General features: G+C 42.5%; 1 protein-coding gene and 1 long non-coding RNA gene across 5 annotated transcripts in view; one reads left to right on the plus strand and one right to left on the minus strand.

Annotated features, from left to right (window-relative positions):
• Nucleotides 1–3,662, minus strand: part of LOC142829117 (uncharacterized) — an 89,515-nt gene extending 85,853 nt beyond the window's left edge. Inside the window, exon 1 of one of the 2 annotated variants that reach the window (XR_012903407.2) lies at nt 3,577–3,662. This is a non-coding gene — a long non-coding RNA (uncharacterized LOC142829117). Of the gene's footprint in view, nt 1–1,231; nt 1,338–3,576 lie in introns of those variants that run through there. The other variant, XR_012903408.2, reaches the window with a different exon arrangement.
• The window catches only part of PRKD1 (protein kinase D1), a 258,627-nt gene that overhangs the window by 221,652 nt on the left and 20,254 nt on the right, over nt 1–16,721 (plus strand). For all 3 annotated transcript variants that reach the window (XM_075926994.2, XM_075926995.2, XM_075926997.2), the window contains 6 exons: nt 149–359; nt 3,580–3,657; nt 7,491–7,695; nt 8,366–8,489; nt 10,813–10,890; nt 14,619–14,898. In XM_075926994.2, the coding sequence (XP_075783109.1) occupies nt 149–359; nt 3,580–3,657; nt 7,491–7,695; nt 8,366–8,489; nt 10,813–10,890; nt 14,619–14,898 (976 nt within the window). The remainder of the gene's footprint in view (nt 1–148; nt 360–3,579; nt 3,658–7,490; nt 7,696–8,365; nt 8,490–10,812; nt 10,891–14,618; nt 14,899–16,721) is intronic.

Here is a 16,721-nt window from a genome sequence, read left to right on the forward strand (position 1 = left end):
AATATTTGATTTTTGCTTGGCTATTTCTAATTACATTTTAAGATTAAAGATTTTTTTAAATTTTTGTAGCATTTGTGTTTGAAAATATTTTAAAACGCAGTGACTAACTTAGATGTGTCTAAAATGATTCTTCTCTGTGTGTTTACAGCAAAAGACACCATCTGAATCATTTATTGGGCGAGAGAAGAGATCAAATTCACAATCTTACATTGGACGACCTATTCAATTAGACAAGATTTTACTTTCCAAGGTTAAAGTGCCTCACACTTTTGTTATACACTCCTACACACGCCCAACAGTTTGCCAGTACTGTAAGAAGCTTCTCAAAGGGCTTTTTAGACAGGGCTTGCAATGTAAAGGTAAGTGCTGTCAACAATGAAATTTTAATAATACTGTTATTTTCAAGCTGTAATCTGCATTTATGAATAGTGTACTGTCATTTGTAATATGTATACAATATCAATACGACTGTCCATTTCTTGATAGTCGCTGCACCATGTTGTTGAAAGGGCAGCATGTAGTTGCTCTTTGTCACTGGGAGGTTTGCACTGGTTTAACTGAATCCATTTTTAAGCCAATTTAAAGTCTAACATACAATTTACACTATAGACACAGGAAATTTCCCCAGTCTCTCCTTTTAAGTATATCGCTAGTCTTGTTTTAAGTTAAAGCAGTGTCCATGAGATAATTGTAAAATAATAAAAATGATTCATAGAGCCTAATAATAGAAAAGGGCTACAGTAGAACCTCAGAATTACTAACAGCTCAGGAATAGAGGCTGTCCATAATTCTGAAATGTTTATGACTCAACAAAATATCGTGGTTATTCTTTCAGAAGTTTTCAACTGAATATTGACTTAATACAGCTTTGAAACTTTACTATGCAGAAGAAAAATGTTGCTTTTAACCATATTTTAAATTATGCAAGCACAGAACCAGTTTCCTTATCTTGTCAAATCTTTTTCTAAACTTTCCCTTTATATTTTTAGTCATTTATGTTTAACCCAATATTATATTGTATTTACTCTCTTTTTTCTCTGCTGCTGCGTATTTCCAGTTCCAAATGAGGTATATGTTGGTTGACTGGTCGTTTCATAGCTCTGAGATTCTACTGCATATACAAATGTGCAAAATAGCAAAGACAGATTGAGACAAGTTTAAAAAGTATCACAGTAAATTGAAAAATTACTGAAACAACCAAACACATAAATACCATAGTAAAATTGTGTACCATTGTAAAGAACAAGATAGATTTCACTTATTCTCAATGCCAGTCTTCAGAATTCAGTAGCATCAACTAGTCAGAACAGCCTGATCTGCGGTTCACTCCTTGGAAGTACAAATAAAGTACTTTAAAATAAGCTCTTAGATCTTCACGTGGATAAGGCTAACCTAGTGAGCAGGGGTTTAAACTAGATTTGAGGGGGCAGATGACCAAAGTCCACAGATAAGTAAAAAAACAAGACGACCTGGGAGATGGGACAGAAATTGGAGGGCGGGGGAAGCATGAGCTATAATAGCAGGGATAAAGGGGGCACAAGGCAGAACTAGGGAGAAAAATCAAATCAGTATCTTAGTTGTCTGTACACAAATTCGAGAAGTATGGGGAATAAGCAGGAAGAATTTGAAATGCTATTAAAACACAACTGTGACACAGTTGGAATCACAGAGACTTGGTGGGATAATATACATGATTAGAATATTGCTATAGAAGGGTACAGCTTGTTCAGGAAAGATAGGTGGGAATGAAAAGTGGAAGAGGTATTGTCTTATACATGAAAATTATATATACTTGGCCTGAGGTTAAGATGAACATAGGAGACAAATTTGTTGAGAGTTTCTGGGTAAGGTTAAAAGGGATAACAAACAGAGATGATGTCATGGTGGAGGTTCTATCACAGACCACATAACTAGGAAGTAGATGAGGATTTTTTTAAATAGCTAACAAAAGCATCCAAAGGACTTGGTGGTGATGGGGGACTTGAATTATCCAGATACCCATTGGAAAAATAACATAGCAGGGCACAGATTATCAAACAAGTTCTTGATTTTTTTTTTAATTTCAGAAGGTGGAGAAAGCTAATGGGGGGAGGCTGTTCTAGATTTGATTTTAACCAATTGGAAGGAACTTGGTGAGAATTTAATAGCAGAAGGCAGCTTGGGTGAAAATGATCATGAAATGATAGCATTCATGATTCTAAGGAACAGTGGAAGGGAGAACAGCAAAGTAAAGACAATGGATTTCAAGAAGGCAGACTATAGTAAACTCAGAGAGCTTGTAGATAAGGTCCCATGGGAAGTGAGACTAAGAGGAAAAACAATTGAAAGACAGTTGGTAGTTTTTCTAAGGGACATTATTAAAGGCACAAGAGCACACCATTCCATTGCATAGAAAAGATAGGATGTGTGACAAGAAACCACCATGGCTGAACCAGGAGATCCTGAATGAACTAAAAATCAAAAAAGAGTCCTATAAAAATGGAAACTAGATCAAAGTACAAAGGATGAATATAAACAAATAACACAAGCCATCATCTTTGAAAAGTCATGACAGATGGGAGAGATTCCAGAAGATTTGAAAGGGGTACACTTATAAAGTTTGCAGGTGATACCAATCTGGGTAGGATTGTAAGTGCTTGAGATGATAAGGTCTTAATTCAAAATGATCTGGAAAAATCATCTGAGGTAAATAGGATGAAGTTCAATAAGGATAAATACCAAGTACTCCACATAGGGAGAAACAATCAGTTTCATATATACAAAATGAGAAGTGACTGTTTAGAAAGGAGTACTTCAGAAAGGAATCTAGAGGTCACAGGGGACCACAAGCTAAATAGGAGTCAAAAGTGTGGAATGCATTAACAGGAGTGTTGTGAGCAAGACACAAGCAGTAATTCTTCCTCTCTACTGATTAGGCCACAACTGGATTATTGTATCCAGTTCTAGGCATCACATTTCAGGAAAGATGTAGACTAATTGGAGAGGGTCCAGAGAAGAGCAACAAAATGATTAAAGGTCTAGAGAACATGACCTATGAGGGAAAACTGAAAGAATTGGATTTGTTTGGTTTGGAAAAGAGAAGGACATAACAGCTTTTAAGTACCTAAAAGGAGGAGGGAGAAAATTATCCTCCTTAATCTCTGATGATAGGACAAGAAGCAACGGGCCTAAATTGCAGCATGGGAGGTTTAGGATAAACTTCCTAACTGTCAGAGTGGTTAAGCATTGGAATAAATTACCTAGGGAGATCAGGGATGATTTAGGTGTTGCTTGGCCCTGCCATGGCAGTGGACTGGGACTTGATGATCTCTCAAGGTACCTTCCAGTTCTAGTGTTCTATGATTCTATGACTTCACCTTCATTCTGAACAAACTCCCACCCAGGTCACCAAAGCATTAGTTTAGAGTGTGTATCTTGTGAGTTGCACTGGCAGCTGGCATATGGCCAGAATAGCATTCTCTGGCCACCTCAGGTTAACTTCACATTAATCAAATGGAAGAGATGGTAACTTTTAAGAGTAGAACTATAGTATCAGTGAAAAAGTGAATTCAACAAAATTATCTCCTTTTTTCTTACCAGATTGCAGGTTCAATTGTCACAAGCGCTGTGCACCTAAAGTGCCAAATAACTGCCTTGGTGAAGTAGCCATTAATGGAGGTAGGTAGTTTTAATGACTGTTACTATCTATGTTGAAACCAACAAAGAAAGCTTTGTGAAGCAATCTGGGGTGTGGCCTTTGCCTTTTAGTATTTCTGTTTATGTATTGAAGATAAAGTGTGGGAGGAAATCCACTGGTGATTCGTATTTCATCTTCATCAAAAGGGTTCTCTAAGATGCTTAGAACCTGTAGTAAGGTACAGCAGTACTATATTGGCAGATCAGAGAACAAACTACAGCCATAAAATGTTTCTTTGAGTGTGGATACATACATTTTGTGCAGTGTCTATGGACGCCAAAAATACTTCCAAACCCTTTGGCAATAAAAGAGGTCACCTAACCTATCGGAGCAAAAACAAAATTATATTTTGGTCTGGGAAGGAGCATGTGTTTATTTTAGAATCATCTTCTTGAGGTGAAATGCACACCTTGAAAGAACTGGGAAGGTTCTCTGGGGAAAAAAATCTACCTCTTCCTGTTGGCATGATGCTCATTACATCAGCTGCATGCCAGAAATTAAAGCTTGAAAATCTGCCCACTTTCCCCTGCATGTGGTGTCAAATTTGTGTCAAATGCAGGAATGTAGGGGTAGGCTTGACAGACGGTACTGGAGGAAAAGAGGGCGGTTTTAGATTAGTTGCTGATTACTTTGAAAATGTCATTTTCCATGAGATAAGAGAAGTAAATTTGTGGTCAAGTGTTACATTTCCTAATGCATGTTGCAATGTTTTAAGCTGTCAGCTAGAACTTTCCTATATAACTTAAATACCATTTATGCATGGTTTTTATTAAACAGTTTTTCTCTGTTGAACTTAATTCCATGCTCCATTAAAAAGATCTTGAAAGTAAACTAAATACTTCTTAAACAAATATTGAATTTAAAGTGAGGTTAAACTAGGGAAAACTGACTATAAATAACAGAATTGTCAATGTTTGTTGCTAGCTGGAAAGAGTGAAAATGGCGGTGAACAGTTTAAAAAATGGCTAGTGATTTTGGATGCTCTACTTAAGACAAATTATTATTGTATTTTCAGGTCAGTGGTCAACAATTTCTGTAGTCAGGCCCCTATAAAGTGGGCACCCAAAATATCTAGACACTTTTTAAAATCTTGGACAAGATATTTACCTGAATTCACCATAACCACTCCTTTACTATAAATCTGTTTTGTCTGGGTATCAAGTAATGGTGCCCAAGTAAGGATAATTTTCAATGCATAGTTTTCAAATCTGGGTGTCAAAAATATGCTGTATATTTTTCGTATGTTTATTTTATTGATAATGTTATTGAGTCTTCTCTATAGAGAAGTTCCAGTTGTTTTTAAAAACATCATCTATGCAGCTTTTCCAACCCAACTTCTATTTTGACAGTGCAACTACCTATGAGCACAGAGTTATGTGGGGGGTCAGAGGGGAACATGAAGAGCATTCCTGTCTGGCTAGGGATTCCTAGGGTAGTGCTAATAAGACATGCAGGTTTGAAGAAGTTGAACCACAAGACAGGGAAAGAGATGCTGTTTTTCAAGAGCTGGGATGAATGAACAAGGCACTCTGTTAGTTGCTCCTTAATCATTGCCCGAAATCACCTGCTTCCCTCACTGACAGTTGAAGTCCATTTCCTAGTCACTCCAGCCTTTCCCTTTGGAAAAGTACCATGCTGCTTTCACTAACTTTCCTCCTACACATGTGTCCGGTGCGAAACTGATGACAGGCACATGGTGCTATCTCTGTGTAAACGATAGAGTGAAGCAAGCTTGTCTGAATCTGCTCCTGGGGAAGGAGGCAAAGAGCGTATAGTAGGTGCTGACAGGAAGCCAGTTCTCCCTTCCCCAAGTACAGATCTCCAAAAGCGGGGCTCAGCCATCTGCAGCTCCTGTCCTGCTTAATGTTGCTTCCCCCCAGTATCTAGTGAATTCTCCATCACCAGTCAACAATGAGCACTGGGACTCAGTGTGCTGCATCCTAGATGTAGAAATGTAGGACCCCACTACAACAAGAAGTTACATCCTAGTATCTCATTCCTAGTAGTTGTTTAACTGGAGCTTAGGGTAAGTGTCTTTTTCTAATACTTTAAATCTAAATTCAATAAATTAATTAATGAATGTCATGTTGCCCATCTGCTCTGTGATGCTTCACCCCCATAACAGTAAATGAGGCTGGAGCTATGAAATTCAAAGTGTGGTCTCATTAATAAACAAATTGAACACAGAATGTGAGAGATTCTTTTAACTTCTTGTGGGTTTATTATACATAAAGATTACGAATGTTTAAGTGTTGGGGTAAAAACAGAGCCCCACACCTCGGTGTCTTGTCCATGGCCGTATCGTTATATCTGTTAGAGATGGAGTACCATATGTTCCTTGTACAGCCACATATAAATTATTAGGATCCAAACTGTGATAAACTTGCCTCTTAGTTGAGTAGTTAATGCACCTAATCATCTGCCAGAGGGACCTCTCCTCCTTTCTCTTCCCTTCCAACTCCTTACCATCTGTATGAAGCTGATTGACAGCAAAAACCTCCATGCTCTTTTTTTTTTCATTGGGCATCCTTTACTGTCAGACTGACTTTACTTTTCAACCTGGCATTTGAGAGGAACCTCTAAAATAGATAGAAATAGTGTGTCGTTAAGAATGCAGTCTTCCAGATGGTATTTCCTTGTCTCAGATTGCTATACATGGCTGAGTGGGAAAAACTATTATGGTAAGAACAGGAAGGGAACACCACACAAGACCTAATGCTGTCTTTCCTACCTGGCAGCACTAGAGGTTTTTGGGTGGTTCAGTGATAACCTGTGTAGCATCAGGGTTAAAATAAGCTACAATAATTTGTTTGAGCTAAAGATATATAGAGATATGCTGAATATAATATATGTTCTTTCTTGTTCCGATCTCAATTCATATCTTGAAGCGAAGAAGAAAGTTCAACACCATGTTAGGAGAAACAAATATAAACACAATATGAAATTAAAATTACTGTGGAAAGAGCACACACTGTAGCAGAATCAAACTGCCTCCAGCTATAGACTGAGTCTAGTTTTAGCAAGCACCAGGGAGATGCAATCTGTGCCTTATGATAATACTGGAAAGGGGGGAACCTAATCACTGGTGAATTTGGTGCCTTCACTTCACCTCTCCCTGTCTTTGTTTCATTTCTAGCGAATCCACATCCATCCTGAGATTATTCCATTTTGCAAAACTGCCTTATAGTGGAACTGTTGAGATCAATCTGCTGTTTTCATGCCATTTATTGCAACTTCTATGCAAAGGGGAAAAGCAGTGATGAAAAAGGGGGGAATGATATTTTCCTTTTATTTATATATAGTACTGTGGTAAATAATTACTTTGGGAATTTATTTTAATAGCTCATGGTCATATAACAGGAAATTACTAGGTTTGAAATTCCTGCTCTGCAACCTAACCACACATCAGTTTGCACCTGTGGACTGCCAACAACTATCAGGCATTGTACAATCATTCCAGCTGCATAGAAAATCTGCCAGGAAATATAGAGGCTGAAAACCCATGAGTACAGAGAGTTTGAACAAAGGCTCATAGATTTAAAAACTCCTGCTTTGACTTTGACAGTTTTAACAGAAGATCATATTTCACACTTTCATTCTGAAAGTATTGCATTTTGACAGGTTTTTGGTTCTGAATAATGATTCCCAATAACAAGTTAAACATGATGCTTGATCAGTGAAATAGCAGAAATGGGCCTAGGCTATAGCAATCAGATGTGGACCTGCACTTTCCCTAAGTCCATGGTAGGGACTATCCATGCTATTTTTGACCTATCCATGCTATTTTTATATAAATCTGAAAACTATATTCTAGATTTGCTTAGTCCTGGTGCGGAATCAGATGTGGTCATGGAAGAGGGAAGTGATGACAATGACAGTGAAAGAAACAGTGGCCTTATTGATGACATGGATGAATCTATGGCTCATGATTCTGAGATGTTAATGACAGGATGCCACAGTGACAATGGGGAAATGCAAGATCCCGATCCTGACCATGATGATTCAAACAGAATGATCAGGTGAGCTAGGTAGCATTTTTAACACCATAGCTTATTGTACCTACTGTGTCTATAACTGAGTCAAAGGTGTGAAAAATGTGCAGATATTCTGATTCTACAGAATGGAGAGAATGGATTCTCAAATAACTTGATGCTGCTTCACTGCCTACAGTTAAAGGATTTGGGAGAGGACTGTGTAGAACGGTCTTGTAGACAAAGCAGCAACAAATTGGTATAGGTCTGTTCGGTTATGAAATCAAACACAATTTTTTTTTTAGAATACAAGATTTTACTTTTTTCCTGCTATTTTCTAAAAGCAGAGTTATAATAGTTGTAGTTTCAGTTGAATAGTTTGCCCATCCCTTCTTGAATTATAAGTACACACCTCTCCAATGGGGATGAAAAATGTTGTGGCACATTTAGTTGTGTGCTTGTTTCTCAAAGTCAAAGCCAGTAATAGACTCATCAGATTCCTCAGCTGGGTGGTTACTGAAAATGGGAAATGGTATACACCACACAGGCGCGCGCACACACACTCACACTGCAGAATTCCCATGGCAGATTGCTGTTTGGCAAGTGAGCTAGTAACTGTTATTGTAGACACAAGATATACTTTGTCATGCTTTGAAATAATTTTCTTCTGATTTGTCTAAAATTGTCTGATTTTAAGAAACTTTTATTGATTTTTAAGCCCTTCAACAAGCAACAATATTCCACTAATGAGAGTGGTGCAATCTGTCAAGCACACAAAAAGGAAAAGTAGCACAGTAATGAAAGAGGGATGGATGGTTCATTATACCAGCAAGGACACACTGGTAAGAAAGAATGTTAACAGAGACATCTCTTACTACATATAATTTATAATGTTGAAGGGCCTAATCCTGCAAATAATTAGGCACTTTTTTCACAAAAATAATACCATTGACTTCAAAGCTACTCAATATTTGCAGGATCAGGGCCTAACATTGATTATATTGAAGATATAATATTCAAAGCTTGATGCACATGTAACAAATATTCACTCCATTTGCCAGGAGAGAATTAATTAATACAGGCAGTCCCCGACTTACGCGGATCCGACTTATGTCGGATCCGCACTTACGAACGGAGCTTTCTCGCCCCGGAAGTCGGGGCGAGAAAGCCGCTCCGGTGCCCCTGGTCTGCTGGAGACCGTCTCCAGCAGACCAGGGGCACCGGGCGGCTTCCCGCGCTTCTGAGGCTTTGCCAGGGCAAAGCCTCAGAAGCGCGGGAACCGCTGCTGCTGCCACTTGGGTGCCGGTGCCTGTGGTCTGCTGGGGACCGTCCCCAGCAGACCACAGGCAACGGGACCCAAGCGGCAGCAGCGGGCGGGTTCCTGCGCTTCTGAGGCTTTGCCAGAGCAAAGCCTCAGAAGCGCGGGAACCCCCGCTGCTGCCGCATGAGACCCGGTGCCTGTGGTCTGCTGGGGACGGTCCCCAGCAGACCACAGGCACCCGGACTGAAGCCGCAGCCGCGGGGGGGTCCCGCGCCTCTGAGGCTTTGCCAGAGCAAAGCCTCAGAGGCGCGGGGAACCGCCGCTGCTGCCGCTTCAGTCAAAGCGGCAGCAGCTGCGGTTCCCCGCGCCTCTGAGGCTTTGCGCTGGCAAAGCCTCAGAGGCGCGGGACCCCCCCGCGGCTGCGGCTTCAGTCCGGGTGCCTGTGGTCTGCTGGGGACGGTCCCCAGCAGACCACAGGCATCCAGACTGGAGCGGCAGCAGCGGCGGTTCCCCCGCGCCTCTGAGGCTTTGCGCTGGCAAAGCCTCAGAGGCGCGGGACCCCCCCGCGGCTGCGGCTTCAGTCAGGGTGCCTGTGGTCTGCTGGGGACCGTCCCCAGCAGACCACAGGCACCGGGTCTCATGCGGCAGCAGCGGGGGTTCCCGCGCTTCTGAGGCTTTGCTCTGGCAAAGCCTCAGAAGCGCAGGAACCCGCCCGCTGCTGCCGCTTGGGTTCCGGTGCCTGTGGTCTGCTGGGGACGGTCCCCAGCAGACCACAGGCACCCTGACTGAAGCCGCAGCCGCGGGGGGTCCCGCGCCTCAGAGGCTTTGCCAGAGCAAAGCCTCAGAGGCGCGGCACCCCGCTGCCGCTGCGGCTCTGCTCCCCGTGTCCCTGGTCTGCTGGGGGGAGGGGGCGCAGCTAGTGTGCTCCCCCCCCCCCCCCCCCAGCAGACCAGGCTTTTGTTTTGGACTCTGGGGCAGAGCAGCTGGGGCGCTGCCGATTGGTCCTGCAGCGCCCGTGGGCACTACTGGACCAACCCGGCAGCACCCCAGCTGCTCTGCCCCAGGTCCTGATTCAGCCGCTGCTGGTCAGTTTCAGCAGCGGCTGAATCAGGACGTCTGGGGCAGAGCAGATGGGGTGCTGCTGGGTTGGTCCAGTAGCACCCCAGCTGCTCTGCCCCAGGCGTCCCCAAGTCAGCTTCTGCTGAAACTGACCAGCGCTGACTACAGGAAGCCCCAGGCAGAGTTGCTCTGCCCCGGGCTTCCTGGAATCAGCTGCTGATCAGTTTCAGCAGCAGCTGACTTGGGGACGCCTGGGGTTCTTAAGTTGATTCTGTATGTAAGTCAGAACTGGCCAGTTCCGACTTACATACAGATTCAACTTAAGAACAAACCTACAGTCCCTATCTTGTACGTAACCCGGGGACTGCCTGTATACAAAACAAGTTTAAAGGTGTCAGATATACTGTACCCAGCAGCTGAATGTGAAGAAATTTGGAAAAAAATTGTAAGAAAACAAAATGTATATTTTTATTACATGAGATATTCTGAAAAATGACTTTAATTTTTGACTGTTGTTTCTTAGCTAAAGATAAAAGTGAGTCATAGCTTTTGTAAAACTGAAAAGCACAGTATCTTAGAAGACCTGAATGTTCTTGCATAAGAGAGCCATGGAAAACTTGGAGTGGGGGAAACACTATTTCCTTCATAATTGCCAACTCAAGGATAAGAGGTTCATTTTCATGTGGCATACTGAAGTGACAGACTAGGGATCATGCTCTGTGCAAATGGAATTTTGATTAATTTTAGCAGCAAACCTCTTGCAAACATTATTGAGCATTAGGTAGTCTAAACAGATTATCAGGGGAAAATTAGGAAATTATTTTTATTATCTTTTTTTATTCTAGAGGAAACGACACTACTGGAGACTAGACAGCAAATGCATTACACTCTTTCAAAATGATACTGGAAGTAAATACTACAAGGTAAATATGGCTTCTGTTATTTTATGCAGGGTTTTTCAATCTTTTCTGATATGAACATACAATGATCAAAAACTGGAGAGATTAGCAGAGTTAGTTAATACTTATTTGTACTACAGTAGTGGTACTTCTTTGAACTGCACTGCTTAATATTTGTTTTTGATGAACCTGAATATGTTTACTTCGCCTCTCACAACCAAGATACAATATAATGTACCCATTAAACCCATTTGAGACCTGACCTATTAACAAAGGGTTCAGTTTCTAACACTCTATCATGCATAATATAAGACTCACATAGATCACTATTTATACAGAGGGGTTATTTTAATGTCATGCATTGGGCCATTAGTGTTCTGATTTAGACTTGTAATAACATAAATAATGGTTTTTGTTCTCATGCATCCCTTGTTATGGTGGTAGTTGAAGCCTTTGGACATCATAGCAATATAAATGTTAAATTATAAAGGGTTTTTTAAAGTTTTTGTTGTCATCTTCAACCTAATTGGGTCCTAATTTTGGAAAGCACTAAAGCGGCCGTGATTCCAGTGTTATGCTTAAAAGAAGCACACAGGACCTTTTTCAGGGGGATAAGGCAACTCCCCACATTTATTGATAATATAACAAAGTAGCATATGCATTTACACACACACAGACACACACATACACCTCTCTGCTGATGGAATAGTTACCAGTCTGTTGCTCGGCCCAACCTATTGGCCAGATAGGTCGAGTATGAGGGGAGGAGATGGGTTCTTGTCAGTCAACACTAATGCTCCATAGTCTTAGCAGGACAGGAACCCGAAGAACCATACAATACCTTTATAGGATTTTCCTTCCATGCAAGTCTTTGCATTTTGCCTTGTCAGGCCTTAATGAGTCACTCAGCATCACAATCAATCGTTCTACGACATATGCTTAGCGGGAAGAAGTTGTTCTCTCAGTCATTTCATATCCATATGCTGACGACCCCTCAGGGATGTTCTCTTTCCGGCTAAAGTTATCAGTTCCCTATCAAGGGGTGCTTGCCACTAACTTCAAGATTCGTAAATCTTCCCCGGTAGTCTGTGTCTTCAGTGTGCTTTCACTTAGTTGATAATTATTTGGTGGTTCTGAGTCTCTGGCCCCTCCTCTGACCATTTGAGCATGCAGTGGCCTTCACACTTATCTCTCCTAAAACATTATCTCGCCCACACAAACAATACATTTTCAGAATTGCGGCATGGAACAGAGGGGTACTTCTAGTCACTTTAACAAAGTTACAAAGTCTTTCAACATTAAGCTTCTTTCTATCTACTACAAGGCTTTATCACTGTGCTAATACTAATATCACTGTGCATTACAATATTCCTTCCCTTCGCTTTAACATCAGGTCATGCTAACATCAAACAGAGCTGGAGCTAAGTTAACCTGACCTGTCTGAGGCCTACATCTTGTGTTTAAGTTTAATCTAAACCTTTTGCTATAGCATACATTCATTATAACTAATTTATTACTTGCACAATTCCAGGGCCACACCAGCACCTTTGAGAAAGGTAGCAATTATTTTTTTGAAGGTAGAGCCATTCTACACATAAGCAGACCTACCCATCCCTACCTGACATTGCCCACTTCATCTCTATGATGAATTCGTATTTATCATTTAAAAGTGTTACTTGATCTTGAAAAGCACAACTTGCAGCGTCCTCCCAAACTTGTGCATTGTGAACTCCAAGTTACAAGGCTACCCTCTGTTTATAAAAACTCAGGGTATGTCTACACTACAGCACTAATACGAACTAACTTAGTTAATTTGAACTAAGCTAATTCGAATTAGCGCATCTAGACATTAAAACTAGTTCGAATTAGCATTTTGCTAATTCAAACTAGTATGTCCACACTGAGTGGACCCTGAACCGAGGTTAAGGTTGGCCGGAAGCAGTGCTGGCAGGGCATCAGATTAGGACTTAGAGCGTGGAGCTGCTATCTTAGGCTAGCCGAGGGCTGTGCTTAAAGGGACCTGACCCCCACCCCGGACAGACAGTTCTCAGGGGTTCCCCGCTTGCAAAGCAGTCCTGGCTTGGAGTTCCCTGAGTGCCCACACTCGGCACATCACAGCACTCGGCCATCAGCCCGGCTGCACTTGCCGCAGGCTGCCATCCGGAGGGGGGGGGTCAATCAAGGGGCTTCAGGAGAGCTTCCACTCCAAGGAGCCCGCAGAGACAGCCCAGTTCTCCCCATCGGGGGCTCGTACCCCATTCCTCCCTCACTTCCTTCCACCTACCTCTCCCTAGCCCCCCTTCCTGATGTACAAAATAAAGGACATGTGTGTTCAAAAATAGAAACTCTCTTTTTTGAACAAAACTTGGGGAGACTGGGAAAAGGAGGTGGGAGAGGGGAAGAGAGAGGCTTGGGAGAGGGGAGGGCAACTAAAATGATCAGGGGTTTGGAACAGGTCCCATATGAAAAGAGGCTAAAGAGACTGGGACTTTTCAACTTAGAAAAGAGGAGAATGAGGGGGGATATGATAGAGGTCTATAAAAGCATGAGTGGTGTGGAGAGGGTGCATAAAGAAAAGTTCTTTATTAGTTCCCATAATAGAAAGACTAAAGGACACCAAATGAAATGAATGGGTAGCAGGCTTCAGCTAACAACAGAAAGTTCTTCTTCACAAAGTAAATAGTCAACCTGTGGAGCTCCTTGCTGCAGGAGGCTGTGACGGCTAGAACTATAACAGTGTTTAAAGAGAAGTGAGATAAAGTCATGGAGGTTGGGTACATGGAGTAGTATTAGCCAGGGGGTGTCCCTGGCCTCTGTTTGTGGAAGGCTGGAGATGGATGGCACGAGACAAATGGCTTGGTCACTGTCTTCGGTCCATCCCCTCCAGGGTACCTAGTGTTGGCCGCTGTCGGCAGACAGGCTACTGGGCTAGATGGACCTTTGGTCTGACCCAGTACAGCCATTCTAAGCTCAGGGCTCAGGGTCAGGGGTCTCAGTGGACCACCTTGATTTTAATGCAAACCTGCTCCTGGGTGGCCAGGCTGGTAGCTATCCTGCCCTAGACGGCCACTTTCCTGTGCCTAGTGCGGACGTTGTGGATGAGGTCCACGATGTCTGCACTAGACCAGGCGGGCGCCGGCTCTTGCGGACCAGGGCAGGCTCCCAGGAGCCACCAGCCTGATCCCGGGAAGAGGCGGAGGGCTGGGTGGCAGCGGGTGGCTGGCTCGAGCCATGCCAGGTGCAGGGTCTGCTGGCTGGGTGCTGGCAGGCTTGCACCTGGCACGGGCACCGTAGTCAGCCCGTGCCCCTTTAAGGGCTCCGAGGCCGGGAGGGGGGCAGACGAGTTTCCCTGGTGTTGGCCAGAGTGGCCACCAGGGCAAGTTGGGGAGGGCTAGCCTCCCACTAGTTCAAATTAAGTGGTACACACCCCTTAATTCGAACTAGTTAATTCGAACTAGGCATTAGTCCTCATAGAATGAGGTTTACCTAGTTCGAATTAAGTGCTCCGCTAGTTCGAATTAAGTTCAAACTAGCGGTTTGCATGTGTAGTGCCTATCATAGTTAATTTGAACTAACATCTGTTAGTTCGAATTAACTTTGTAGTGTAGACATACCCTCAGTGCTTTTAGTTGCACATGGTTAAAAATCACAACTAATACCATACAAAAATTAAATGTAGTCCATGTTTTTAGTTTTATTTGGAAGCATGTTGATATATTTGAATTTTAAAAGTAAATATCTTCTCTCTTTAGGAAATTCCATTGTCTGAAATTTTGTCCCTGGAACCTGCAAAAAACTTTACTTTACTGTCACAAGATGCCAATCCCCATTGCTTTGAAATAACCACAGCAAATATAGTGTATTATGTTGGAGAAAACCTAGAAAATGTCTCAAGTGTTCCACTGAATAACAGTGTTCTCACCAGTGGTATTGGTCTGGATGTTGCAAGAATGTGGGAGATGGCAATTCAGCATGCTCTAATGCCCGTCATTCCTAAAGGGGCATCAGCTGGGGCAGGACCCAGCCTGCATAGTAAGTTGCAAGTTTACCTACTTCTATCTTTACATAAAGGCAGTGGATTAAAATATATATGGACCAGATCTTATATTGATGTAAATGGGCATAAATTCCACTCAAGTCAATAGGGCTGTGCGCATATACTGATTTATGGAGGAGCTGGCCATCCACATGTTTTATGCTGTTTGTAAGTTCTCATTGGAACATTTTGGGGCTTTTTGCATGGATGTGTGAATATTCAATAAACAAATTCATTCGCGAGCAAATAATGCACAAGAATCTTTAGAGCTTTTCCTTAAGTAAGTGCATCATCCTCATCAGCATGTGGGTTACTGACATGAATAACCAACCATATTCAAACCAAAGCACACATGTTTCTCAGGGAGTCTTATCAGCTTTTGTCTGTCAGGGGTTGGTGGTGAGGAGAGCCAGATAAAGACAATCACACAGCTCCTGTGGCGGAGTCCCCATCAGGCCCCTTGGTCTGGAACACCTTCTGGTCCACAAATCAGCCAGAGAGCCTTCTGGTGCAGTCACCCGTGCTTTTATTGTCAATTCCCACCACCTTCTATTTACAAAGCTTACAGGCCATTCAGTCAGCTCCTCCATCTGCCTGGGTGCACACTCAGCCACACCCTGGTTCCTCCTTGCCCCCTCCTGGCTTCCTTCCTCTGCCTTATATAGCCCTCTCCCAGTGAGGCCCACAGCTGTTTCTAATAGTCGTTCAGGCCTGGGCTTGCTCACCTGTGGCCATCAGCCTCTTCAGCCAGGCTACAGTGGCAGAGCTCTGGCTTAGCCAGCAGTCTGTCACAGCTCCATATAGAGCCCTATAGTCCTGCCTATTCTTCAGGTGATATTAGCTCTGATGCCAACACAAACATCTGCTGAGCTGTTTGGGGGGCTCATCCCTACATCTCTGTGAACAGGATAGAGTTTCTTCACCTTTTTAGGTCACTGGTCTACGAATGACACCAAGCTCTACTTACCTTTCACTGCATATGACTTGTACAACTATAATCCACATGGCCCGGTGCTTGGAAAATAAACACCTCATGGATGAAAGAACAGGAAATGGAAGCTCAACCTAAGCACAACTGCTATAATGCAGTCTCCTTTGGTCGAAGGGAAACATCTGCAATTAGTTCAATTTGTAGTTTTGGATTGCTCTTGAACTCACCTTGGGGCATCAATGAGTAACATTTTTATACTCTCTAACTAGAAGACTCCATCCCATCCTTGAAGAAGACTATCTCACCTTAATTAGACACGTTTTTGTCACTCCCCATCAATATTATATTAAAGAAGCATAAAACTACCAGCTCTTAGGAAACTCCAGCTTCCACAAAACACTGCATGGCATCTCCTCAGCAACACCAGTCCTTAGGCATAATAGAACTTTTACAAGGGTAAAACTCTCTGCTCTCAGGAGACTTTGTGTTCTCGGGGGCTGATCCAAGACTATGGAATGAACTCCAACAACAACTAGACCAGTGTTTCTCAATCTTTTTTTTAATAAAGTATCCCTTTTAAAAAAAATAATTATAAGTACCCCCAGTACCTACAGTTTTCAGACAGACAAAACAATTTTCTACCATTGCAACACATTTGTTGAAATAACTTAATTGTAGCCGGGCGAGCAGTGAAATTTTTGGGTGTAAAAAGTACAAAAATAATAAATCTCTGTAAAACTTAAAACAAAAATGCAGTTCTCTCCAAATTTAATTTGTGTTGACATACCCCCCAGACTTCTCAATTACCCCCCAAGAGTACTCCCACCACTGGTTGAAAAACACTGAACTAGACCATCCTCACCACTTTCCACTCATATTGCAAAGCAT

This window comes from Pelodiscus sinensis, chromosome 5, assembly GCF_052426305.1.
Source record: "Pelodiscus sinensis isolate ZL-2025 chromosome 5, ASM5242630v1, whole genome shotgun sequence".
Taxonomy (NCBI): domain Eukaryota; kingdom Metazoa; phylum Chordata; order Testudines; family Trionychidae; genus Pelodiscus; species Pelodiscus sinensis.